The following is a 27,667-nucleotide window of genomic DNA, read 5'->3' on the forward strand; positions in this document are numbered from 1 at the left end:
TATTAAGTGTTTGGTAAAATTATATTTAGCTGTTGCTGTTAATATGTGAAATGACTAATAAGGATATATATCATATAATTTATTTTATTATTTAAATAAATATAAAATTATAAATTTATTACATTATATTATTTATTTTATTATTAAATTAAATATATAATTATTAAATTAATATATTATATTATTTAAATAAATATATAATTATTAATCTTTTATATTATATCATTTATTTTATTATTGAAATAAGAAAATAATTATTTTTTAAGATAATTAAATAATTTTAAAAATATAGATAAAATAATAAAATAATTATTATTGTTAACAGAAAAATTTATAATTAATTTTAAGTTTTTGGATATAAATAAATATTTTATTTTATATTTTATATTATTAATAAAAAATATTTTAAAAAAGTTGAAATACTTTAATTAAAATATTAAAATTATAAATAAAAAAAGTAATAATATTAATTTTCAAATTAAATAAAAAAAATAATATGGTTAAAATAAAAAATAAAACTAAACAGCTCTAAAAATATAGCTGATACAAACTGCATCAGCTATCAGCTCTATTTTTTTAAACTTGTCAAACAACACAATTTACTTGTTTGGGTGTCTATCAGCTATCAAGTAAATCAAACACCCCTTTTTAAATTTATATTGACAATATAACTAAAATTGGGTTGTGGATTAAAACTGTATAATTGAGTATGTACCATTATTTGGTGATGATTCTAACTGCCACTATTGCATAGCCATAAATACCACAACCAATGTTGGATTACTAATTCCACTTGTTATTATTATCATAAATAAAATTAAATATTAAAATAGAATTATTATTAATATATATTTTTTATTTTATTATATAATTAATTATATTATATTATTACATTATGTCATTTATCAAATACATCATGAATTTGAGTCTTTTTCATATATTTCTTCTAAATTATACCACCTTTATAATATAAAAAAAGGGAGCCACAATAATCCTCATAATAAAATATATCATAAAAAATCCAAACTACAATATTAAATCAACAAATCTGGCAAATTAAATAAAAAATTACATTATTTTTTTTTACATATAAAAAATAATTATTCTCATTTAATTTCAAGGCGAAGTGGATGTTAGTTTCTTGTACCTATAGCAGTACATGTATGCCCAAAACATACTCATGTCTTCCCCTCTTTAAAGTCACCAACAGAACTCCCCCCAAAATCCAATTACCCTTAAAACCCTAGAATGCCATGTGAATTCGGTCTCACAAGACCTTCAATGCGCGCCCTCTTTATCTCTCTGTTTGCCTGATTTGAATACAAGGATCCGAATACACTAACTATGGGTCGACCCGAGCCCTGCGTCTTGTTCTCCCAGACCTTCGTTCATCCCCAACTAGATGAATACGTTGATGAGGTAACCGCTCCTCCCGTCAACGTCGTTCTATCATTTCTCTTCTCACTTCATGTTGTTTGATTTTTTTTTTTTTAATTTGGATTTGGAATTTTAGTAAATTTGGTTATGAGCAAAATTATTTGTACATTTATTGTTAAATTGATTTTATAGTATGAATTGGGTGGAATGATTTCACTTCTGTACTGAATTAATCACTCGTACTATTACTGTTGCTTTCCTTTAAAAATTTTTGTTGTTTCTCGACTGCTACCCCAATGAATGTGCATTTCTTTTTCAGGTATTGTTTGCTGAGCCAATTGTAATTACTGCTTGTGAGTTCCTCGAACAGAACGCTTCATCGAGCTCCCAAGTGGTGCCGCTTGTTGGGTATGTGATGCCACTAATTGGTTCAATTTTATTTTCAGGAATATGAATGGTTTGTAAACTAGAAGCAATTATTTACCTAATTTTACTGAAATATAATGTTTACCATATTATTCTTATTTGCTTATACTGGTGTTAAAAATGGCATGAGTTTAGATTTTAGCTTTTGGGTTTGCAGCAATCTATATGAATGAACAAAAGCAGATGTTACTGTTATGATTTTAACTAGGGCTTATTCTAAAGTGCTTCACTGCTTCTATTTCATTCAGGGCCACCTCACCTCCTTCATTTGCTCTGGAGGTATTTGTTCAGTGTGAGGGAGAGACAAGATTTAGGCGTCTGTGCCAGCCATTCCTCTATTCTCATTCTTCATCAAATGTTCTAGAAGTTGAGGTAATTATTGCATTTTGCCTCATTATATTTGGCTATTTAGTTACCAATTTTTAGTGCTTAATTTGACCATTTGCTCGATCGCTAGATTTTAGTGTGCTTTCATGTCATTTATATCACAACCTCTGTCTTTAGTGAGAAATTTTGTGTTCATCCTTCCTTATGTGCTTGTTACCATGTTACTGTAATTTTTATTTAGAAAATTAGAGTTAAGACATAAAATTCTGTATGAGAATAATGTACTATTTTTATTGCAGGCTGTTGTAACAAATCATCTGGTTGTAAGGGGTAGCTACCGCAGTCTAAGTTTGGTCATATATGGAAACACAGCAGAGGATTTAGGGCAGTTCAATATTGAATTTGATGATAATTCTTTAACTAATCTTGTTAGTTCTTCCGAGGGAAAGCTTGAGGATCTTCCTCTGGCATTACGTTCAGCTAATAGGGCAGTTGAGGAATCCCTAACCTCTTTGAAGGTATTATCATTACCAGTTGCTGCTTCAGATATATCTTTCGAGGTTAAACAGTTTTTGCAGCTAATTTTGAAGATGTTGGGGTTGTCAAATCTCAAGGATTCTTTACATAAAGTTGTTGGTGCTCTAGTGACAGCAGTTTGTTCTCATGTTACTCATGATATATCTAGCGAAGGAATCAAACAGAGATGTTTTGAAATGGGTGGATCCAAAGAAGGTGATCAGTTGCACCACATTATTAATGAGTCTAGAAAGCAGCTTCTTGAAGTGCTTCAACAAGGTTCAGAAGATGAGTCAGCTGAGTTGTTAGCAGAGTGCACTTCTTTTGAATCTGATGCTGATTTGGCTACTTCAAAGCAGTTGGTGGACATATTAACCCAGTACTGGTGTTTTAACAAGAACTCCATAAACTTCGGACATCACCAGCTTTCACAGGTGATTTGGCTAAGTATGCATCACTGAGATAATATTTTTCTGCTTCTGTTCCTTAAGTGCAAGGAAAGAAAGACACATATGTTCCTTCTCTCTTTCTCTCTCTCTCTCCATGTATGCACACACGCATAGATATGCATCAATTGGTCTGTCTGCTTTTCTTTTTAATGGCAACTTATCCATTCTTATTGTCATGTCTTGATCTCAGAACAAGAATATTATTCTGGGGCTGAGTATGGCTCTTTTATTGTGCTCTGATAGAGAAAGCTGCTTTCACTTCGTCAATGGTGGGGGAATGGGGCAGCTTGCAGATGCTTTCTCTCATGGCATGCAGAATTCTTCTGCCACTTTGTTACTGTTACTTGGAGTTATTGAGAAGGCTACACGTTATCCAATTGGTTGTGAAGGAATTCTAGGTTGGTGGCCTCGTGAAGATGAAAACATCCCATCTGGTATTAGCAAAGGCTATAGTCAATTGTTGAGGTTGTTCTTGCAAAAGCCACGACATGATGTTGCTTCTTTGGTAACCTATGTTCTTCATCGGTTACGATTTTATGAAGTTGCTGCAAGATACGAGGTCCGTTTTCAATTTGCATGTGCATGTGACGTGTTCTTTTATGTTTCTGAAACTACGTTTTTTGATAACTCTTAGTGGTTCCATTCTTTCTCAGTGTGCTGTCCTGTCTGTATTGGGGGGCCTTTCTGCTGTTGGACGAGTTACAAGTGTTACTTCAGACATGCTTAACAATGCTAAATCTCAACTAAAGAGGCTTTTGGTCAGTTACAATTTTGAATTACGTTTATATTTGTCTTTATAATTAAATCCTTAGATCATATTTGTTGACAACTTTTGATGCAGAAATTGATAAGTTCCCGTGGTCCAGTTGAAGATCCTTCTCTAGTGGCTTGTGCAAGCAGGTCATTGATCCTTGGTCAAACAGAAGGACTATTGTCATATAAAGCAACCAGTAACTTGATTTGTTCATCAAACTGCTGCTTTTCTAACTGGGATATGGACTTGCAATTGCTTGCACTCCTGAAGGTATACAACTCTGTTAGTTATTTTTGTTCTTTGGAAGATGTAGAATATGTTCTTTGTCTCTTTCTTTGACATTGTTTTCTTTTGCGGCTTTGATCTTCCTTTTGAAATTTGCAGTAAATACTGGTTTTTCTGATTCTTTCAATTTATAAGTTGAATATATTTATTTTTCTATTGTATTTAATACACTTTTAAAGTAGAAATTTTGCATGTGTGGCTGTGCAATATCATTTCTTAATTTTTTGGAAACAATGATCTGTACCTTTTGCATTGTGAATGGCATGGAATTCTATTTGTCAAATAATTATTAGAAGTTATGCATGGCAGGCTTAGGCTAACAAGCTACAAAATTGTATTTTTGTGGCTCTGATTTTCATAATTGGTTATAATGTTTGGACAATTTAAATAGCTGCAAGGAGAAGACTAAAGATATGCCTAAGTTGCATTTATTTGTATGCTAGCTTGATATTATGTTCTTATAAGTGCCTCAGGCTATATAAGTTGGTTACTCAATTTAAAAACTTCTTTGCTAAGATATTTTGTTGTGATACCAATCATTAACGAGATTGGATTCTTTCATCTTTGTAGTGCTTGGTAATTTGAGTCATTAATTTTTGTGTTTGAATAAATGGTGAATCACATCTTCGTGAGATTATGGTTCATATTCAAAGAGACAAGGGCCAAGGAAGAAATATTCATTTGAAATAGAGAAAGAGAGGGGGGGGGGGGGGGGGGGGGGGGGGTGTGGTTTGGTTTGCAGATTTTTTTTTTGTACGAATACACAAGGGAGCATAGGGATTAGCGAAGAAACCTTAAGTATTGTATTTCACAGCTGTAACTTTTCTCCTTCATAGTAAAAAATCATAGGTAGCTTCTTGGATGTGGGCTCATTGTTGAATGATAACAAAAATCCTTCTGTTGGGTTTTCTACACTTGATCTTGTTTCTAGGAATCTAGCTATTGCACTATGTGAATAAACAATTTCAAAAACTGCACATTATAACCATAGTCTTAAATGATTACACATAGCCATGATGAGTATGTATCCTTTTCCTTTATGTGGACCAACTGACAAAAATGAAGATATCCTGTTATTTTTGACAATCATAATAGTGTTATTTTCTTAGTTTATAAATGACCATACACTGACCTATGATTGAAAAATGTGAAAATAGCTAGATTATTATATTTTTCTTGTAACTTTTCTGTATTATTTTTTAAATTTTCATCTTGATAAGAGATTTGCTTTATTTGCATCTTTTTTGCATATGGTGATTTGGAAGGGTTGGTAGGGTTTGGATGTATTCCTGTCTTTGTTTTAGTATTCAAACTATTTTCTTTGAAGCAGGAAAGGGGCTTTCTTCCTTTGTCAGCTGCGCTGTTTTCATCACCCGTATTGCGTTCAGAAGTTGGAGATACTATGGACACATTTATTGATATTGCTTCAACTATTGGGGCCATACTTCTTTCACTGCTAATGTCGCGTTCAGGTTTTTTCACTGAAATTGGTTTTACATTTTTCATCAGATGAAGAGATCAATGGGATCATGTTGCTTGTTTTCTTCTCTAGGTTTAATTTTCCTTTCGCAACACCCTGAACTCTCCACTACATTAATTGATGCTCTAAGGGGTTCAGGGAACATAAGTAAGGAAGAATGTGTTCCTCTTCGATATGCATCTATTTTATTGTCAAAGGGTTTTGTTTGCAGTCCACGTGAAGTTGGGATTATTGTTGAGATGCATTTGAGGGTGGTTAGTTACCTTCCTAGTTCCTAGCACAACATTCTTTACTTTTCTGTAATTTTATCTTAATTTGAATTCCATTATGGACCCTCGGCTAAGTTTAGTCATTTGCTTATCCTTTCTTGCAGGTTAATGCAATTGATCGTTTGGTTGCATCGACTCCACACTCTGAAGAATTTTTATGGGTGTTGTGGGAGCTGTGTGGTCTCTCTAGGTTGGAATTGATAGACTTCTTGTTTTACTTTTGACTATAAATGAAATGGTTGTTGGTTTTGACACATTCTTCATTCATTTTTTGCAGGTCTGATTGTGGACGCCAGGCTTTGTTGGTTCTTGGATACTTCCCAGAGGTATATAAATGAGCTACATTATGGCATGTGGAAACTTATTTTCAAATCAATTCCATACTTTATGCATTGATATTTTATGAAAAGAATTTTTATGATTTGAAATTAGAACTTAGATATTGTCAAGTGATTTTATTTATTATTATTATTATTATTATTATTATCATTATTATTATTATTATTGTTGTTGTTGTTGTTGTGGCAGTGGTGGTGAATTTGTTGAAATTTAATTGCCTTTTATCTTCAATTGCATTAAACAATTTGAGTTTTCCTTAGATGTTGTATAAACTTAATGTTAATGCACAACACATATTTTGGAAATCTATGTGACATAGGAAATCCTAAAGAATTTAGGACTATTTATTTTAGAAAAAAATACAGGAAATAGTAGTTTATTTTATTTAGAAGTCATAAGTTTTATTTGCTTTGTAATTTGTGATTCCTAATTATGATTATTGACGATTGCTTTGAGCTAATAAATTGAGAATGTGTTTCTCTTCAGTTTGAGAACTTGTTTCTTACCCCTAAATCTCAATACCCTATTGATTCTACGTCAATTTGGTATCAAAGCCTTGAAGAAAATCCCTGCCCTTTGATAGGTGGTTCATTCAAATGCTGCAAGTTGCGCTGAACAATTTGCCAAAACTTTTTGGCAGCTCCCATCAATTTTATTTTAGCAAAACAAGCACGCCCTAAATCAGACATGATAGAAACCACAATAATTTTACGTCCCTTCTAACTATTCAATAAAACCATTAGGATCTAGTCTTCCATCATATTTAGGAGCATTTAGTTTGACTTTCCTAGCAATATCTACATGTTCATCATAATCATGTCTAGGGGGATCTCTGTGGTTCCTATTAGGGGCATTGCCATGAGGACCGTGCGTCCCATAATGGTGGTCTTGCCTATAGTGAGTGCGAGGTGGTTCTTTAAGGAAAGGTTCATCACACTTCAAAGTTGTCCTATCATCATAGTGTAGAGGGAGATTATTAGCAGGGGAGATCTCACATGCTTTGGTGCTATATTGCTTCCCTTATGAGATGCATATTGTTGTGTCTTGGTTTATAAACTATAGCAAGTGCAAACTCAACAGAATGAGGTGATTCAAGTTGTTGCCTAATTGACACATCTTCATCCCCAAAATATTATGTAGGTCCCATAATTTCTTCCTTGTAATAAAAGGAATTATTATGTTCACTCTCATGTTATGTTCATTTTCGCATGTTTGTTCTAAAGCTAATGCACAATGTGGACATTGAAAAGTAATATGACCTTTATCATGATAGTAAAAAACATTTTATGGAGGATTTACTAGCATGGGGGCCACTGGTTGCAACAACATAATGAGAATTAGCAGAATACAACAATTTTACTTTTGTTATTGGCATCTTTGCTTTTATCAGTGCTATCTCTAAAGTTAAATGATGATTTTGAAAAAGATTTGGATTGGTTTGGTCTTATTTTTCAAGAAGTAAGTTCATGTAATCGTCATAATTTTGTTATTCATGATGATTATTTGTTTAAGTCTACTAAGTTGTGCTTTTAGTATGAGAATTGCATGTAGGTGGATTAGTTTGAAATTTTGGTAAAGATAAGACCATAGCTCTGTTCGAGGAAAGGTTTCATTGTCCTCCTTTGAAAAGAGATGTTGCTAGGAGTGTCTTACATTGTCACGCTTGTCAGTTAGCTAAGGCTTTGTAGTTTGTACACTTCTCTTCCTATTCCAGATGCCACTTGGAAAGATGTATGGATTTTGTTATTGGATTACCTAAAACAGCTTGAGGACACAATTCTATTCTAGTAGTAATGGATATGATTTCTAAGATGGAACATTTCATTCAATGTAACAAGATCATTGATGCTTCACATATAGCTGCTTTTTTTTAAGGAAGTAGTCAAATTGCATGGTCCACTTTCTTCCATTGTGTTTGATGGGGATTTTTAGTTCATTAGTTATTTTTGAAAGATAATTCGGAAGTTGTTTGTCACTACATTAAAGTTTTCTTCAGCATCTCAAACTAATGTCAAATTGAGGTTGTTAATCGTAATTCGAGTGCTTTGTTTCAACGTCTTGTTGGGGACAAACGAATTAATTGGGATTTGATTATTTCTGTTGCTGAGTTTGCTAGTTTGCCTGAAATAATTTTTGTCAATCATCTCAATAGCTAAAAGCCCTTTTGAAATAGGTTATGACCCATTGACCTTGTTTCTCTTCCACATGATTACACGTTTCACAAACTATTGAATTTTTTGCCCAACAAATTCATGATTTGCATGTTGAGATTAGGTGAAAGATTGCTTTAAGTGATGCAAATTACAAAACTTCTTGCTGATGTGCATCGTAGAAATAAAGAATTCAATTTAGGTGATTATGTGATGGTTTGTGTACGCCTTGACAAATACCTTAAAATTCCTTAAAGAAATTATATGCTTGAGCCTTTGGCCCATTATTCATTTTGCAAAAACTTGGATCTAACACATTTATTTGAGTTTTCTAATCTTATGAAGATTAGTCTTGTTTTTAACATGGAAGATTTGTCTCCTTATCGAGGCATCTTTGAGCCTTCTGCTTTGCCATTTAGTGTTTCTGCAAGTTAATTTGCCAAAGCCGTAGTCTTGTTCTCAACAACGAGATTCCATTGAAATTTTGCTACATAATGCATTTGTTACCTCCTCTAATGGTGGTTTTCAAAGATTTCTTGTCAAGTGGCTTTGTGCTTCTGACATGCTTATTAGAATTGGATCGGACCAGCCAGTTGAACTGGTTTAATCGGGAACCGGCCATTGGTTCGGTTTGGTTTAGATATCAAATCCGGAGTTATGAAAAACTAGAGTCGACGCACTCAACGCGACTGGGTAACTGGTGAACCTGTCAACTTGATCGGGTTTAAACGGTTTAATATAGCTCACTTTGAAAAAAATTTTGGAACTTGCATTCAAGGTGGATCGAACTTGAGATCTTCTAAAGACAGTTGCCTTTTAACCATCTGCATTAGGCAACAGCTTTGCTCATTTCTCTGCTTATATATGTACACACACACGTACACACATATTACTTGATTCCTCATCATATACATTAATATATCTATTAAATTATTTTATTAAGATAAAATAATTAATCAATTTTAAGTTATAACAATTAAAGAAATTAAGATTTATTTATTTTCTTAAATTGTGACATGATATTAATAATTTTTTATTACTATATTAACTTGAATTATTAAATAATTTTTTAATAATTTATTTTGTTAATATAAGATTTTATTATAAAATATTGTAATTTAAATCTAAAATTTAATTAACAATTTAAAAATATTATTTAAAATTACATTTTATAATATAATTAATTTTAATTTAATAATTATTTGTAAAATATATTAAATTAGTGTTTGTAACAATGCATTATTATTGTTTTTTTAGAGATTATTAATTGTATAATGCATAATTAATATTTGTTTAATAATGTACTGGTTAAATTCCTGTTGGACCATAGTTGAATCTTAAACCCTTAACCTTTTGCTTTATTGGTTCAATGACTGGGCCAGTTTTAAAAACCTTAGTTTCCAATTCCATTGCTACTAGGATTACTGATGAGGAGTTTTGAACTTTAGATCCAGATTTCAACGAAGGGGGAATGATGTAGGAAATCCTAAAGATTTTATGACTACTTGTTTTAGGAAAAAATTATAGGAAATAATAGTTTATGTTATTTAGAAGTTAGAAGTTTTATTTGCTTTGTAATTAGAATTTGAACGAGGGTTCCTAATCCTAATGTAATTAGGATTGCAAAACTCTATAAATAAGGCCTAGGATCTCTACATATTTATAGACTTCTGTTATGATTATTGATTGACTTTATTGCTTGAGCTAATAAATTTAGAATGTGTTTTTCTTCGATTTGAGAATTCTCACCCCTAAATCCCCAATACCCAAATGGTTGTGCATCACTATGATGTCAAAGTTGAAAGTGAACTGCCTCTAGAATAGTTAATTTTTCAAACTGTTGTTGATGCTATCATTGTTCATCTATCAATATTTTCAGTCAATTCTTGTGGTATTCTGGATCATTTTATTTGTGGACACATACTTTAGTTGTTCCTCTTCCTCATAATACCCTTTTTTGGTGGCTGTTGGGAATAGGCTGTATCAATCTTGATTGAAGCTTTACATTTTGTTAAGGAATCAGAACCAGTTTCCAAGAATAGTGGTAATTCAACTTCTCTGCGTTTAATTTTGGAATGTAAAATTTTTCTTGCTTGTTTATCTAATATTTTGGAATTGGATGAAATGCTGGGTATGCAGGAGCCTCTCCAATAAATCTTGCAATTTTTCATTCTGCTGCTGAGATTTTTGAAATCATTGTTAATGATTCAACTGCATCGTCCCTTGGTTCTTGGATTGGACATGCTGTGGAACTTCACAAGGCATTACATTCTTCTTCCCCTGGGTCGAATAGGAAAGATGCTCCAACCAGGCTGTTAGAGTGGATAGATGCTGGTGCAGTTTATCATAAAAATGGTGCTATTGGTCTTCTACGGTATTCTGCTGTGTTAGCTTCTGGGGGAGATGCTCATTTGACCTCTACCAGTATTCTAGTGTCAGATTTGGCAGATGTGGAGAATGTCATTGGAGATGCTTCTGGTAATTCTGATATAAATGTTATGGACAATATAGGAAAACTTGTCTCAGAGAAGACATTTGATGGTGTTACACTTCGTGATTCATCTATAGCACAGTTGACAACAGCTATTCGAATATTGGCCTTTATTTCAGAAAACTCAGTATGTTAATTCTTCACTTATTCTGTAAAGCAATGATGAAATTACTTAGGCTCACTTTAATTTTTCTTGGTGGTATAGACTGTTGCTGCTGCTTTATATGATGAAGGTGCTATAACAGTAATCTATGCAATTCTGGTCGACTGCAGCTTCATGCTTGAGAGATCCTCGAATAATTATGGTTAGTTATTTACTGCCACTCATTTTCAATTATCTGTATAGGTTAAATGCGTACATAAGGGTTTATAGAAAGGATTTGTTGGTGCATTTCATCAAATTCAAAATAGTTGGACTGTAATAAAAGTGAAGCGTTGGTTGATTTGAACAATGATTTTAAGATTAGAAATACTAATAATTATGTTTGTGGAAGGAGGCCAGAATATAGTATTTTATAACATGAGCTGTTTTCTCATTGATAAATTGTAAATGTCCTTGTAGATTATACTTGGGCAAGTGCTGGCTGAAGATGCTTATGCTGGAATTAGGTGTAGTGGAGGTTTTAAGTATGGCAACTATAAGATTTAAAATTCCTAATTACTGTACTTAAATGCTGCACTAAATATCTGTTGTGAGGTCTTGTTTCGAAGTCTTTATCATAATTAGCTGTATGAAATTATATTGCTGAACTTTGGCTTGTATGTGTGTTGTTGAACTAGGGGCTTTCAAGTTGTGAGGTATAAGTTATAAAAAACTTTACTCTTAATGGCAATCTAGCATTCCATAAAAATCTGCTGTACAATATGTCATCCAGTTTTGCTTTTCAGTCTTCATTGTAATTAGCTTTGTGGAATTGTGTTGCTGAACTTACTGTCAATAAATCTCAATCAACAATTTTCTGCTGTGTTATCCTCTATGTTTATATTTGAGGAATGTTCTGCTAATTTCTTGAACAGATTACCTTGTTGATGAGGGTACAGAATGCAATTCTACTTCTGATTTACTACTGGAACGTAATCGTGAGCAGAGCTTGGTTGACCTTTTGGTGCCTTCTCTGGTTTTGCTGATCACCCTTTTGCAGAAATTGCTGGTGAGTTGTCATTTAATATTGAGTGTCTTGATGAGATTGTGTCTTTCATCCTTGTATTCTATGAAAAGGAGCTTCTTTGAGCAAGATGGACATATGATAGCGTTACTTCGAAACTGAATCTTTTTGTCAAATTTTAGATTGGTCCACTTGAGAGGAGTGCAATCTTGATCCAAGTTATTGACTTTTTGCCTCAAGATGAGGTTTTGCTCGATCAATAGTTTGTGACATGAGACAGCCCCTGTCCTTGTTATTTTCACAATGTGATCAAAGTAGAACGAAGACAGAATACATGCATTGCAAGTTCAGTGAAGGCCAAATTGGTGATAGGGAAGGAGTTAGTTTGAATGGAGTGGTACTGTCCCAAAGTAATCACTTTAAATATCTAGGCTCAGTCCTTCAAGTAGATGGGGGATATGAGGGGGATGTGAGGAGGATGTCAGTCATAGGATTAAAGCCGGATGGTTGAAGTGGAGACGTGCCACGGGAGTTTTATGTGATCGTAAGATTCCCAATAAATTGAAAGGAAAATTTTACCGTGCATGACCATACGGCTATGTTATATGGTAGTGAGTGTTGGGCACTGAAAGAGTCGTATGCATCTAAGATAAGAGTTGCAGAGATGAGAATGTTAAGGTGGATGAGTGGCCATACTAGACTAGATAAAGTCCGTAACGAGAGTATTAGAGAAAAGGTTGGAGTGGTGCCAATTGAAGATAAGTTGAGAGAAGGGAGATTGAGGTGGTTTGGTCATATGAAGCGTAGACATACGGAGGATCCAGTTAGACAAGTAGAGCACATTAGGTTAGAGGATATAGAAAGAAAAAAAGGGGTAGACCTAAATTGACTTGGAGGAGAGTAGTACAACATGACCTAGAAGCATTACATATTTCTAAGGGTTTAACCCAAAATCGTTCAGAGTGGAGAAAGCGAATCCATATAGCCGACCCCAAATTTTTGGGATAAAGGCTTAGTTGAGTTGAGTTGAGTTGATCAAAGTAGAAATTGTGGCCTCACTAGAAAGATAGAGAAGGCTCTTGACTTTCTTTGGCTTGTGTTTTATCCATACTGATTCTCTATTTTTTTCTGTTTTGGTGAAAAATTTATGTAGAAGGAATTTGAAATCTGCTTATAATGACTTTTTGGTGGATTAGGGTTTAATAAATCTCACCAGGTTACAAGATATTGTAGACTCAATTTAGAATGCATTGAATGAGTTTAACGGCAAAATTTGTGGCTAGAATCAAAATAACTGGTTGCTGGAATTTATGGGCAACAACTTAAAATTGACATTTAGGATGGGTTTGTAGAGATTTTGGACCTGTTTGGCGAGCTCTTGGCCCTTGTGCACAATTACAAACACCCATAAAACCAATGGCAATCATTGAAAAAGCAAGAGAAAAGCAACTTCCTCTACAAAATTTGTTTCATCTTTTTTGGAGTTTGTGCTCAGAGCTTTAAAAGCTTAACTGAACTTGCTCTTAATCAATGAATAAAGAGTAGGAAAAATAAGTGGGAAGTAGGGTTTATATTGGTCAGGTGAAAGGATGAGATCCAAGTAGAGTAACGAAAAAAGAGAATTTTTGTGGCTGTTAACTATGTTGTGAACAGTACTGGGGACACTATAGCTGTAGAAGAAGGAAAAGAAATTATGAGCACTAAAAGAATTCTATTGCTTAAGGCTGAACTGAACTTAAATACCTATTATTGCTTCTCAAAGCCTGAAACTACTAGTTTATCTAATTATTTGTAGTGATTAAATGACTTTTATCCTTCTCAGCAAAGCCTAAACAGGAAATTTTTAATAAACTTTAATTTCCTAAATAAAAAGATCCCATAATCAGTATTAGCATTATAATTACTAAACAGAAAAAATAAACCTTTGACCAAAATGCACACTTCTTCTTGGTGTTGGATTAATAGCTCTAGTCCTGGATTTCCAAGTTGGATATCTCCTTTCTAGCCATCTGATCGAAAGTACCTTTCAAGCCATGTTTTAAAGGATGTGTCACATACATAGTTATTAAAGGCATGCCTTAGGCTCAAGGCTTACCAGGCTACAACCTTAACGCCTCTATGTGGCAAGCAACAGTCACCAGGCACTCGCGTTATGCGCCCATTATGCACCTTGTTCCAAGTGCAAGGCTCTAGAAAAGGCGTGCCTTCTCTATTTCCACCTTGGGCAAACACTTCCATTGGCAAAAAACACTACCACTTGACTCAAAATTTGTTGATTTACTAGAATCTGATATTGATGCACTAGGAAGTTTTTGGAATTAGTATTGTTGGTGATAACTAGTTGCTAAAATCTCACCAAACATCACACCAAGGATTGCAAACCTCCCATTTTTCCATTTTCAACTCTCATGGTCCTTTTAATCCCTCTCCACATACATTGTTTCAATATTTCTTATTAATTTTCTCATCTTAATTGCTTTTTGGACTCCTCTATTTCTAGTTTATTTGAAATTGTCCTTTTTTGAATACCACTAGCAATGCTATGTGGGTCCTTTATTTTAGTATTTTTTAGATATTGCTTCTTTGCTCTTTTTTTTTTTTTAAGATACTAACTTGCTATTTAGGTAATTTATTTCTTGATTATCTACCATCTATTTCTAAAGAAAAAAAAATATTAATGTCTTATTTAGGCCCTACACATTTCTGAGGATTTAACCTAAAATCGTTTAGAATGGAGAAAGAGAATTCATATAGCTGACCCCAAATTCTTAGGATAAAGGCTTAGTTGAGTTGAGTTGAGTTGAGTTGAGTTGAGTCTTATTTAGGCCCTCTATTTCCAGGTTATCTAAAATTGCTTTTTCTCATTTTTTTTTCTAACAACACCAATTGTGTATTTGGATTTGTTTGTGAATATAAAAAATGTAGGGTTCGTTTTTGAATGTCCAAAATTTGAGTTTATTTTATTTTCTAAAAAGCTCTACAAAACAATATTAATGTAAAGTCTATATTTATTTTATACTTTTTTATGCTTATTAATGCTTTGTAGATTGGTGATTTTGATAAGTTTGGTTAAATAGAGCTATCTATTATTATTTAATTTTAATTTTTTTTATTGAATTTTATTTTTTTGAGTCTCACTTCATTCAGGTGTGCGCCTACGCCTAGGCCCCTGAATCTCTTTATGCCTTAGTGCGCCTTGTGCCTTTGATAACCATGGTCACATATTATTCAAAATTTATGGCTTCAATCCCCCTTGTTTCATTTAGATATTGGAATCTGACACAGATCTATTTAATTAGCAGAGCCATGGGTAAATCCAACAACTGTGTTTCGTGTGGTTTTTAATTTGTGGAATTTCTTTCTGTTTTCGTTGCCATCACCTTTGTTCCCATAGTAGAATAAGGTAATCAAGGTTTTTTTCTTAATCAAATGGTGTTACAGTTATTTTTGTTTCACATCTCTTGCTCTCTTCCTGTCTCTTGTATGCCACCAGTGCACTTGGGTTGCACTACCCTTTACCATTTATCTAAATAATATATAAGGGGGAAAAGAAGAAAAGAAAATGAACTACTGGAATGATTTGGATGGTTTCCTACGACAAGATTTATTTAATTATCTACTTGTTTTGTATCTGTTAATTCTGTACAATTTTGTTCGACCATTGAAATATACAAGAAATGAGTTATTTCATTGTTATGTTTATAGGAAGCTAAAGAGCAGCACAGAAATACAAAACTAATGAATGCCCTTTTGCGACTGCATCGAGAAGTAAGGTAATTTAAAATTATCTTGTGCTTGCCTCTTTATGGCTTTGCATTTTTTTTTTGCACGTGATTAAGTGAATTATGGTGACTGCAGCCCAAAGCTTGCTGCGTGTGCAGCAGACTTGTCTTCATCGTATCCTGATTCTGCACTTGGTTTTGGAGCTGTCTGCCACCTTGTTGTGTCAGCACTTACTTGTTGGCCTGTATATGGCTGGACTCCTGGTCTTTTCCATTCCCTTCTTTCCAATGTGCAAGTTACTTCAATGCTAGCCTTGGGTCCAAAGGAAACCTGCAGTTTGCTGTGTCTTCTGGTATACAAGTTGTCCAGTTTATGTTTCACCTAATTAATATGTGATAACTGTTCTGTGGAACAGAAAATTTAAGTAAATGTTTTTGTTAAAATAATGCTGTTTATTTTTCCTAATTATTTGATAAAAAATCAATGTTGCCTTTTCTGATTCTTGTTATTGTTTAGCTGATGCATATGCAGTATTTCTTTTATTGTGAAGCAATGGAAATATATCCAATTTAAGTTCTTCTTGAACCGTAATATTTGACCATTAGTTCTTCACTCTTTTGGTTGCAAGAATGATTTATTCCCTGAAGAAGGTATCTGGCTTTGGAAGAATGGAATGCCTTTGCTGAGTGCACTGAGAACATTGGCTGTTGGTACATTATTGGGGCCACAGAAGGAAAGGCAGGTCAACTGGTATTTGGAGCCTTTTCACCTTGAGAAACTTCTTAGCCAATTGACACCACATCTTGATAAAATTGCGCATATTATTCAGCATTATGCTATATCGGTATGTGTTTCCTAATTGTTTTCATTTTAGACGTGTGATGTAAAAGATCTCATTAAAATACTAAATTTCAGTTCGTCTCTCAGCAATTACCATCTATTTTGAAACAACCAAAGCATTGGACTTAAAATTTGTCTAAATTCAAACAAAAAATATAATTTGGCAACAATATTTGACTTTTTGTGTATTTTTTTATATTTAGTGAACCATCACAAAATATTTTTAAGACGTCCATTTTGATTGCCATGACATACTTCCATTTTGAATTTAGTGCCTATTTGTCATTGAGATTTCAAGGCCCAAACCGCTTTTTAGAGAAAATTTACCATTTTAAATACTATTGAAAAAAGTAATTTTGCTATTTTAGTGCTCTAATAACTAAAACTTATCAAATTTAATTTTAAATTATTTTTTAATGCTCTCTAACTAATATATTTAAAAAAAATGTTGTTCTCAACAACAGTTTTAACAAGAATGCCAAATAGACCCTTAGTTGGATTTTGGTCCTATTGGTTTTATCAATAAAAAGATCAAAGTTAGTGATTTTTAAGAGATAATGAGATTTAGCAACTGAAGCAATTGTGTGTGAACTTTACCCTTTATCACTGCGTTATCCTGTTTCTTGATATTTATTTATAAACAGGCATTGGTAGTCATCCAAGACATGCTTCGACTTTTTGTAATCCGCATTGCTAGCCAAAAAGTTGAAAATGCTTCCATACTTCTGCGGCCCATATTATCCTCCATCCATAATCATGTTTCTGACTCATCTTTTCCATCAGACGTAGATGCTTATAAGGTGAAGATTTCTGCCACTTACCATATTTTGCGCTGTCCATTCATCTATATCTAATTTATTTCTATTTCCTCTTTTCAGGTTTACAGATATCTAGACTTCATTGCTAGTATATTGGAACATCCTAGTGCCAAGGTTTTTGCTTTTTTTTTTTCAGTTAATTTATTGTCCTTTCATCTGCTTCTTATTCCAGCATATAATGTCACTCAATGTGATCTTTATTACTAGGTGCTATTATTGGAGGAGGGCTTTCCTCAGGTTCTAATAAAAGTGCTGGAGAAGTGTTTTGATGCTATTGATTATGATGAGAAACAGATCCCGGACAGTAAAAGTTCAGCTAAACATGGGTTTACTTTGATTAGTTGGTGTCTTCCTGTATTCAAGTGTTTACCACTTCTTTTGGGTCAAACATCTTTACTATACTCTGGGAGATGTGATTCGTGAGTGGATGCTTTTTTATTGCTATTTTATTTTCTTCCCTCCTCTACTTCCTCAATATGTTGAATTCGTTTGTGTTTTTAATATAACTCTTTGATTTTTTATTAGGCTCAGTTCTGCAAATTTGAGCAACACAGATTTTTTGTTGATTGTGCCATATATGTTTAAGTTCTGCCAGGTAAATTCTTCTGTGATTCTATATGTTAAGATTTGAATATGTTTGAACTGTCTGTGCTGATTAGTCAGTCTTTGATTGAAGTTAATGTTTAATTTTTATGGTATGAATAGTCCTGATCATTTAAAGAAAGTTCTAGGTATGTGTTAATTGGTGTCGAGGTAAGAAAAATTCTTGTCTGTCCTTTCTTAATCAGTGGTAACAAAGAATGCTCTTATTTTCCAGGTCCTACCAGTTGGAAAAGAATTACTGTCTTGTCTTACCTGTTTTAAAGAACTAGGTTCTTGCAATGAAGGTCGAAGTGCTTTGCTGACTTCATTTCGTGATGTCAAGACCAGCAGTGAGGAACTTAGATCAGAAAGTGTGCATGAAAGGAATGGGAACTATAATCTTGATGATTTTGAAAGGAAAAAGTATCCTCCTTTGCTTTATTGCTGGAAAAAATTGATGAAATCAATTGATTCAAAGGATGCTCTGTCAGCTTGTGCAATTGAGGCTGTTAATGAATTATTTATAGGTTCATTGTGCTTTTGCATGGATGGTAAAAGGTGAGTCAACTACCTTGAGCTAAATAATTCAATTTGTCAACCTAAAAATGCCACGCAGGATTAGTGAGTGGTATTCTTGCGAAGGAAAAGAAAATTTGAAAACATTAGTGAGCAGGCATTTTGAGTTTTTGGAATTTACGAGAGCTTTTTTTTTCTGTCCAAAATGCTTTGCACTTTATGCCAGTTTTGCATACGATATTATTTTGGCTTGTGGATTATTAGCTTGTCTATTTTTTCATGTATTAACTACAATTTGCAGATAATGTGTTATAATTCCAGAAATATATTGAAGATGATTCATCTAAATTCTATGGTATCTTTTAGCATTTAAACTCTTTAACGTTGTAGCAGTTGGTGTTTATTGTGGTAGTTCTATTTTTAACTTGCAGTTGGATTACTGACAAAAGATATCTTGATACCATCGAATGCAAAACTTAATTTGATGCAGTCACTTCCATCTTAATTTTCATATAAAAGCTACATGAGGGAGAGTTGCTTAGTAGATTTTGCCTGTCTTAGAATGTACTAAGTTTATTGAAACCTTTCTGTCTTGGTAACCGGATATTGCAAGTTGAACACTGTTGTTAATGTGATACGGGTGAGGCACTTGGTTTCAAGGTTTTATAGAAGTAGAGAAATAACAGTTATAGGTGGAAATTCTTATAATTTTGTTGATTATTGTAGTTTGATGTTTGTATACATATAGAGCTGAATGGCAAAAAAGGATATATATAGCCGACTCTAACTAGTTTGGGATTAAAAACTTAGTTGTTTTTGTGGTGGTGTTTGTATGCGAATTACGGAGTAACAGCAATGCTTAAATAGCACTAAAACACAGGGTATTGTTTTTATATCTCTCCCAAAAATTTTGACTCGCGGTACTTGGATTGAAATGGTTTGAGGTTGAAGTTTCTACATATTTTTACCTTTGTAAAGGATGGGCACGCTATCTCTTCAGGGTAATCTGGGTCAGCTAAGGATTTGCAACAAAGCAGCCTGGAACATTATATTTTTTGGATACTACTATTTTCAAATATGTAATGAATAAGATGTTCATTTTAAAGGCAGGATGAGATTCTGTAGTATCTACAGTTTTTTTCATTTATATTGTTTTGGATACTGGCTCTGAACTAAAAATAGAAATACATTTGCTGTACTGGCATTGTCTCTGACTCTTGAATATCTTGCTTTATGAAATAAACTTCTACTCCCATTATGATTTTCCAAATCGTTGTTTTTAAAGCTCACTTGTTTTTTTCCTCTTCCCCTCCCTTTTTTTTTAGTCTGAATTCAAATGCTGTGGATGCAATAAAACGTCTATTTGGGCTTCAAGATGATATGGATGGGACAGATGGTTCTTTAGAAAATATGACTTTAATACGGGAGATGACTACACTGTTGAGTTCAAAGACATCAGATGATGACTGTTTAGCTACCTTGGAGATGGGTGCCACTTTGCGTCAGGTTAGCTGAATCGACCATTTATTCCTTTAGACTGTTTTTTTTCTTTTATTTGTGGAACCTTAGTGCCTTTACTATCTATATACAGGCTTCAGAGTCTGCCAAGTCATTGATGTTATTTTTGGAAAAGCCTACTGGTTCAATTGCACTGGATCATCTCATGTGTAGTAAAGTTGTTTCGTTGTCACAAAATGATGTCATGGTTTCTCCAAAAATAAATCAGATATCAGATACCAATGCTGGAAAGTTTGATGATTTTCTTTACCTTGGGGACCTTGGGGAGAAGTTTCTGTGGGAATGTCCAGAAATGTTACCTGATAGATTGTCACAGTCTATTCCTAGCAAAAGGAAATTGTCATCCCTAGATAGTGCTGGTAAGCGTGTTAAAGGAGAAAATTCAGTGGCGGAGGTCACAGGTCAAAATGCATTTTCACGGGGGTTGGGTCCATCTACTGCTTCTTCCGCCCCAACTCGCAGGGACACTTTTAGGCAACGAAAGCCAAATACTAGCAGGCCACCATCAATGCATGTGGATGACTATGTTGCAAGGGAAAGAAATGTTGATGCTGGTACCAATTCTAATGTCATAGCAGTCCAGCGAGTAGGATCTACTGGTGGAAGACCTCCCTCAATTCATGTGGATGAATTTATGGCCAGACAAAGGGAACGCCAGAACCCTATGGCAGCCGTAGTTGGGGAGCCTTCAGAACAATTGAAGAATGCAGCTCCGCATATTGATACAGAGAGAGAAAAAGTAAACAAGCCTAAGCAGTTGAAAACAGATCTCGATGATGATCTTCAGGGAATAGATATAGTTTTTGATGGTGAGGAGTCTGAATCTGATGATAAATTGCCTTTTCCTCAACCTGACGATAATTTACAGCAGCCTGCCCCTGTTATAGTTGAGCAGAGTTCACCCCATTCAATTGTTGAAGAGACGGAGAGTGATGCTAATGAAAGTGGTCAATTTCCTAGTTTGGGTACACCATTAGCTTCTAACATTGATGAAAACACCCAAAGTGAGTTCTCTTCGAGAATGTCTGTTTCACGGCCTGAAATGCCATTGAACCGACAGCCCAGTGTTTCTTCAGATAAGAAGTTTTTTGAGCATCCTGATGACATGAAGAATGTTGTTCCAGTTAAGACCTCTTCTGGGTTTGATTCTGTTGCAGCTCCTAGTACTTCAGGTTTTCCTGCTTCTGTTTATAATAAGGTACCAACAGATTCTAGGATTACTTCACAAAATTTCTATATGAACAATAGTCCACAGAATGCTTCAGGATCTCGGGGACTTTATGAGCAGAAAGTTCCTCTGAATCAACCACCTTTGCCTCCAATGCCACCTCCATCAACGATCTCACCTTTTATATCTCAGAACCCTGATCCAGTCCCCAGTCAGTCATCCCCCTTTGTCAACTCTTTGACAGAAGGTCAGCAACCCCTTGCCACGGCATTCCAAGTAAGAGAAAATATGCTTATTTTGTTCAAAATATCTCTTGGTTGGACTAGCATTTTTTTTTTTCCCTTTTCTGTCGACTGCTTCTTCCTCTGCACTCGGCGATAATTTTTTCCCTATTTTGCAGGTTCAGTCAGATTATCTGTCTGCATTTGGTAACAGCGCTGCATCATTAGCATCCTCCCTTCCCGTGTCAGATTCCAAGTATTTACGGGCTTCTATCTCTTCTCCCAGTGGTTCTGCTGGGCCTCATCCACCACTTCCTCCCACACCACCACCTTTCTCATCTAGCCCATATAATTTACCATCTTTAAAGGCTTCTACTTCCCAATCTTCAGTATACCCTGTTGGAACTACTGAACTTCCACAGACCTCTATTTCACCTATAATTGATGCTCGATTCGGAAATATTTCTGTAACAGGTGGTGGACTAACCTCTTATGTGCCTCCCCCTCTAATGCCACCTTTAGTTTTCAGTAGGCCAGGTACAATTCCTGCTACTCCTTATGGAAGCACCCCAATTCAGCAGCAAGGCGAGAACCCAACTATCATGCAAAATATACCAATTCCTCAATCTTCCATTCAATCAATTCATCAGTTACAGCCTCTCCAGCCTCCACTTCAACGTCCTCCACAGCCACCTCAGCATCTCTGGCCACCTGTACAATCTTCTCAGCAGCTTGAGCAAGGGGTTTCTTTGCAAAACTCTGTTCAAATGCATCAATTACAAATACTGCAGCAGCCACAGATTTCTCCTATGCATACCCATTATCAATCTCAGCAGCAGCAGCAAGTTGAACATGGTCAACCACAAGTTCCACATCAGCAAGGAGATGCTGCAAATAGGCATCAACAAGAGTTAGGAATGTCATTACAAGAGTATTTCCAGGATCCTAAAGCTATTACGGTATGCATTCCATTCAAGGAATTCCATAAATGCACCTGGCAGGTAAATGCTGTAGTTTGCTAAATCATTAATGCGCTTGTTTGATGGCAGTCTTTATTGAGCAACAAGGAAGAACTCTGTAGGCTTTTGGAGCAGAATCCAAAATTGATGCAGATGCTTCAGGTTATTATCATTATTTTGAGAAACTGTTATTGTTTAGGGGGTGTTTGGTACGAGGTTGATAAGGGGTAATTGTTATCCTTGTAACTTTTAACCCTTATTAATGTTGTCTGGATACTTATAAGAGAATAGGTTAACTTTTCACTTCATTAATATTTATGCCTTATTGGGAGATTAAATGTTAATCTTGGGGAGCCTAGGTTAATAATTATCCTCCTTAAAAGTTAAAAACTTACAAGGGTAATATTTAACCCTTGATTTTTTAACCTTCTATCAAACACACTATTAATATTTTCCTGTCTTTTAAGTGCTAAGATTGTTCTTCTGCAACAACATTCCGACTTTAGGTGCTAGTGGTTGCCATTTACTGGTCATGAAAATATGAGTTGACACCATGACAGTAATTGCTTAAGTTTTATTTATTTATTTATTTATTTTTAATTTCCCTTTGTTGTGTTGGCATGTGCAAAAGAAACCAATTTTATTGCATTTTATTTTCCTATTGGTCTTGTCTTGCAGTGCATCTAAGGTCTGGGAGTAGGGGTGAGCTTTGGTTGATTTGATTTGGTTTGGAAAACTGAAAAACTGAAATTTATAGCAGAGCAAACTGAACCTAACTGAACTGATTTAGGAGAAAACCGAATTGAATCGAACTGGTTCAGTTTTTTTTTTTTTGGTTTGGGCTTCCTAAAAATAAAAATTGAACCAAACCAATTTACCAATAAACAAAACTGAATTTCCAAATTAAATTGATTTGGTCAGTTTTTTCGGTTGGAAGTGAAGTCTGCTCACTCCTATCTGAGATGGGTTGCCAACTCCAACTTGCATAAATGAACCCAGTCCCCTCAACACTGAGGCCTAGGAACACTGAATTTTTTTTTTTTTTTTTTTTTTAAGAATTGGACCAGTACCTTTCACTTCTGTTTTTCATTTTTTTTCACCTTTTACAAGAGCTCTAAATTAACACCTCACATTGAGGCCACAAACAAATATGTCACAAATATCAAGCTATCATTACTAAAGTAGTTTTATTTAACAATTACAAATTATAAACTTGAATTTCATATAAAAAATTGTAACGTCGAATTTGAAAATTTGTTTATTTTCTTCAAAACTCACAAGCCAAATGGGGAAATTTAATTTCTGAAGGTAGGCCTGAGAAAGAGGATAACAGAAATCCGTGCACGAAAAAATAGCTGCATTGATACTCTATAATGATTTACTTACTAATAGATGTTAAGAAACTGCTTCTTGGAGGGAGATCTCATCCAAAAAAGTGTTTTCTGGAGCTCTTGATTCTTTTTCTTTTGTTTGATTTGAAGTTGACTGAATAATAATATTTCATGCTTTAAGATGGTAAATGTGAGATTGAGGCAGGTGCTGCAATCTTATTCCATTAAAGTTAAGCTGCTATGTCTACTCAACACTTGGGAATCTAAAATTCTAGATACTTTTATGTGGAATCTGTTTGGTGCATCTGATCTTCAAAGGTTGAAAAAGAATAAAGACCATAGGTGGGCCTTGCCTGATAATTGGTTTGCTTTTTTCTTCTGGTATCCATTCATTACTTAGCTTTTATGGATATGGTCTGTTCCCACCATACGTTTTGCATGGTTTGCTGTTGTTTTTGACCTTTTTCCCACTTTTAGTTAGTTTTTATTTTATAAGTTTGTTGTGGGGAAATTTTTATCTTATTATTTCACAATGATTGATACAAGATGTGCATAAATACCCGCACACGCACACACACACACACACCTACACACACGCACACATACACACACGCAAAGTAATTATGCTACCCTAACTAGTTAGGAATTCCTAACTAATTAAGCTTCTAGATCTGTACAATTATATAAGAGGGTCAACATTATATATAACACTCTCCCTTAAGTTGGAGTAAAGACGTTAATTATGCCCAACTTGTTATAAATGTAGTCAATTCGAGCTCCATTTAGAGTTTTTGTAAAAGTATCTCCTAACTGCTCTCCAGTCTTGACATGTCTTGTTAAGTTAATATTCTCCTGAATCTTTTCACGAACAAAGTGACCATCAATCTTTATGCATTTAGTGTGCTCATGAAATATTGGATTAGAAGAAATATGGAGAGTAGCTTAGTTATCGCACCACAACTGAGCATTTAGAGATGTCTTAAGACTAACCCCATCCAGTAATTGAAGTATCCACATTATTTCACACATTAATTTTGCCATTGCTTTGTATTTTGATTCAACACTAGATCGAGAGACTACATTTTGCTTTTTACTCCTCTAAGATACCATATTACCTCTAATCTAGATATAGTATCCTATAGTTAATCTCTTGTTAGTTTTAGATCTTGCCCAGTCGGTATCTGAAAAACATCCAACATTCAAATGTCCATGATTACTGTATAGTAGTCCTTGTCCTGGAGCACCTTTCAAATAACACAAAATTTGTCCTAAGACTTCCCAATGAGCAACAGTTAAAGACATAAAGTAACTTATTACACTGATAGAATGTGCAATGTTAGGACGAGTTATTGTAAGATAGTTTAGTTTATCCACTAGTCTCCTGTGCATCTCAGGATCTTTAAACAACTCACCATCCCCTGCTATAAGTTTTAAATTCAGAACCACTGGTACATTGCAAGGCATAACACCTAATTCCCCTTTTTTTGTCAATAGATCAAGGATATACTTTCTTTGAGATAAGAAAATGCATTTCTTACTCCTTATAACTTCAATACTTAAAAAATACTTTAACAAGCCCAAGTCTTTTGTTTGAAATTGGGTATGAAGAAAACATTGAAATGATGAAATACTTGCGAAGTCACTTTCAGTAATAACAATATCATCCACATAAACTAATAGCAAAATTAGGCCAACCTCTGACTACATATAGAACACTAAATGATCATACTTACTCTTTTACATACCAAACTCTTGTACAACCTCACTAAATCCCCAAATCAAGCTCGGGTACTTTGTTTCATGCCGTAAAGAGACTTTTGAAGTCTTCAAACCTTACTTAGCTTCCTCTGAGCAATAAATCCAGGTGGTTGCTTCGTCTAAACTTCTACTTGAAGGTCACCTTGAAGAAAAACATTCTTGATATCTAGTTGATGAAGAGGCCAATTATATGTGCTGCTAGAGAGATGAACAAACGAATAGAAGCAAGCTTAGCTACAAGAGAATGTATCAGAATAGTCAAGTCAATAACTTTGAGCATATCCTTTGGCAATAAGGCAGGCTTTTAACTTGGCCACAGAACCATCTAGGCTCACTTTCACTACAAAGGCCTACTTATAAACAATAGCTTCCTTATAACCAAGCACGTGTACCCTTTTTGAAGACGAGAATACCCCAGGAAGACAAATTTAAGAGACTTTAGATTAAATTTAGTTATCTGTGGATGGATAACTTGCACAAAACAAGTGCTATCAAGTATATGTGGTTCAATAAGGAACAAGGATTTAGATGGAAATAAAACAATATAAGAATGCCACCATGAAAATAGAAGGTGTGCGATTAATTAAAAAAGCAGACCATAGAGACTACATCGGCCCGTAATTCTTTGGGTATCTTCATTTGAAAAAGAAGTGCCCGAGCAACTTTAAGAATATGATGGTTTTCCTTTCAACAACTCTATTTGAGATGGTATATCAACACATGAGAATTGATGAAGGATGCCATTCTATGTCATATAATTGTGAAAACTCTGAAAAATGCTCTTTAGCATTTTCACTTTGTAATATACGCACAGAAACATTAAATTGAGTTTTTATTCTAGTACAAAAGGTGTAAAAAATAGAAAATAACTTTGAGCGATTTTTCGTTAAATAGAGCCAAGTAACACGAGAGTGGTCATTAACAAGAGTAACAAAATATATACACCTAGATTTCGAAAACAACAGAACATGGACTCCAAATGTCAAAATGGACTAGCTCAAAAGGACACAAAAGCCATTTATTAACTCTAGGGACAAGGTAAATGATAATGTTTAGCAAAGTGACATAACTCACATTCTAAAGTGTATAATGACTGGAATTGAGGACATAACTTCTTTTAGATAGATAAGAAAGGATGCCCTGTTCTACAATGAATTGCAAAAGGGGTTGAGGCACTGGAGCAAACAAAAGACCTAGGTACCCTAGGTACTTGTGTGTCAAGGATATAGAAACCTCTAAACTCATGTCCTCTACCAATAATTTACTTTGTCATAAGATCCTGAAATACAAAATAATGAGGGAAGAATGAGGAGGAACAATTTAAGGCTCGAGTAATTTACTAACCTAAATTAAATTGAAAGCAAACTTAGGTAGACTCAACACGGGCGATAAACAGATTGATGAAGTTGGATTAACAGTTCTATAACCAAAATCACAAGAGGTGGACCCATCTGCTAAAGTGATATTAGAAGGTGTTATATGGGATTGAAAAGTAGAAAAGGTACTCGAATTAACTATCTTATGATTTATAGCACTAGAATCAATGGATTTTAGATGATAAAGAAACAAGACACGTAGAGAAGTTACCTGAACCAGCAATAGCATTGATAAAAGGATTAGTGGAATTTAATGATGCCTGATACTGATTTGTTTTTCCTTATGTGGAGATTTTATATAAATCATGATTTTTCTTTGTACATTATTTTTTTTTAATTTGTATACCACTGCTGCTGAAATGCTTAAGATTGGTATATTACTTGTGGTTTACAGGAAAGATTGGGCCAACAATAGCAATATCTGCGGTATTCAATTTTGATCTCTTACCCCCTTCAGGATACAGTCCGAGCCAAATGCAAGATCACCCCATTGAGCTACCCTCAAAAATCTTGTATTCATGTTGTACTATATAATGTATATGTTCTTGTTTGCTAAAAAAACTCCATTGAATTGCCTTTTATATGATATCTGATTTATCATCTCTAGATGTCTCTTTTGATGAGTTGATGTTTTGACTTGTAGACTGCAAGTATTTGTGGGTTTCTTCATCCGTAGTTAAAACACTGTTGTGCTCTAAGTTTCATTCAATTTGTAGAGAGTTAATCTGTACTGTTAGTTCTAACTGTAACTCATAACAAAAATGCGATAAGTTAATTGTTCTCAGACCTTTGCAGTTCTTGCTCGATTCACCTTCTGAATCATGGTTGCCTATTTCAGATTCATGCATTACAGTTTCGTTTCCTTCAGAAGTGGCGTAGCTGTCTGGT

The 27,667-nt window shown here is 34.3% G+C and overlaps 1 protein-coding gene across 1 annotated transcript; it reads left to right on the forward strand.

Moving 5' to 3' along the window:
• Positions 1-1,148: 1,148 nt before the first annotated feature.
• On the forward strand, positions 1,149-27,563 carry LOC110642617 (protein virilizer homolog). Its single transcript, XM_021794727.2, has 28 exons — positions 1,149-1,419; positions 1,697-1,785; positions 2,052-2,175; positions 2,430-3,080; positions 3,286-3,654; positions 3,749-3,853; positions 3,937-4,119; positions 5,465-5,606; positions 5,687-5,868; positions 5,988-6,073; positions 6,161-6,209; positions 10,350-10,416; positions 10,512-10,990; positions 11,069-11,168; positions 11,881-12,014; positions 15,675-15,742; positions 15,828-16,044; positions 16,321-16,536; positions 17,177-17,332; positions 17,411-17,464; positions 17,558-17,769; positions 17,876-17,945; positions 18,168-18,490; positions 19,774-19,954; positions 20,040-21,410; positions 21,535-22,314; positions 22,405-22,476; positions 27,174-27,563. The coding sequence occupies exons 1-28, from the start codon at positions 1,345-1,347 to the stop codon at positions 27,192-27,194; spliced, it is 6,576 nt and encodes a 2,191-aa protein (XP_021650419.2). The 5' UTR covers positions 1,149-1,344; the 3' UTR covers positions 27,195-27,563.
• The last annotated feature ends 104 nt before the right edge of the window (positions 27,564-27,667 follow it).

This window comes from Hevea brasiliensis, chromosome 3 (genome assembly GCF_030052815.1).
Source record: "Hevea brasiliensis isolate MT/VB/25A 57/8 chromosome 3, ASM3005281v1, whole genome shotgun sequence".
NCBI lineage: Eukaryota > Viridiplantae > Streptophyta > Magnoliopsida > Malpighiales > Euphorbiaceae > Hevea > Hevea brasiliensis.

What these genes read in the sequence shown, in the direction of transcription:
- LOC110642617 (XM_021794727.2), top strand. Translation starts at nt 1,345, where the DNA reads ATGGGTCGACCCGAGCCCTGCGTCTTGTTCTCCCAGACCTTCGTTCAT. An exon ending in TACTCTGGGAGATGTGATTC is followed by an intron (nt 17,770 to 17,875) that starts GTGAGTGGATGC and finishes ATTTTTTATTAG; the next exon opens with GCTCAGTTCTGCAAATTTGA. An exon ending in CCCTTGCCACGGCATTCCAA is followed by an intron (nt 21,411 to 21,534) that starts GTAAGAGAAAAT and finishes CCTATTTTGCAG; the next exon opens with GTTCAGTCAGATTATCTGTC.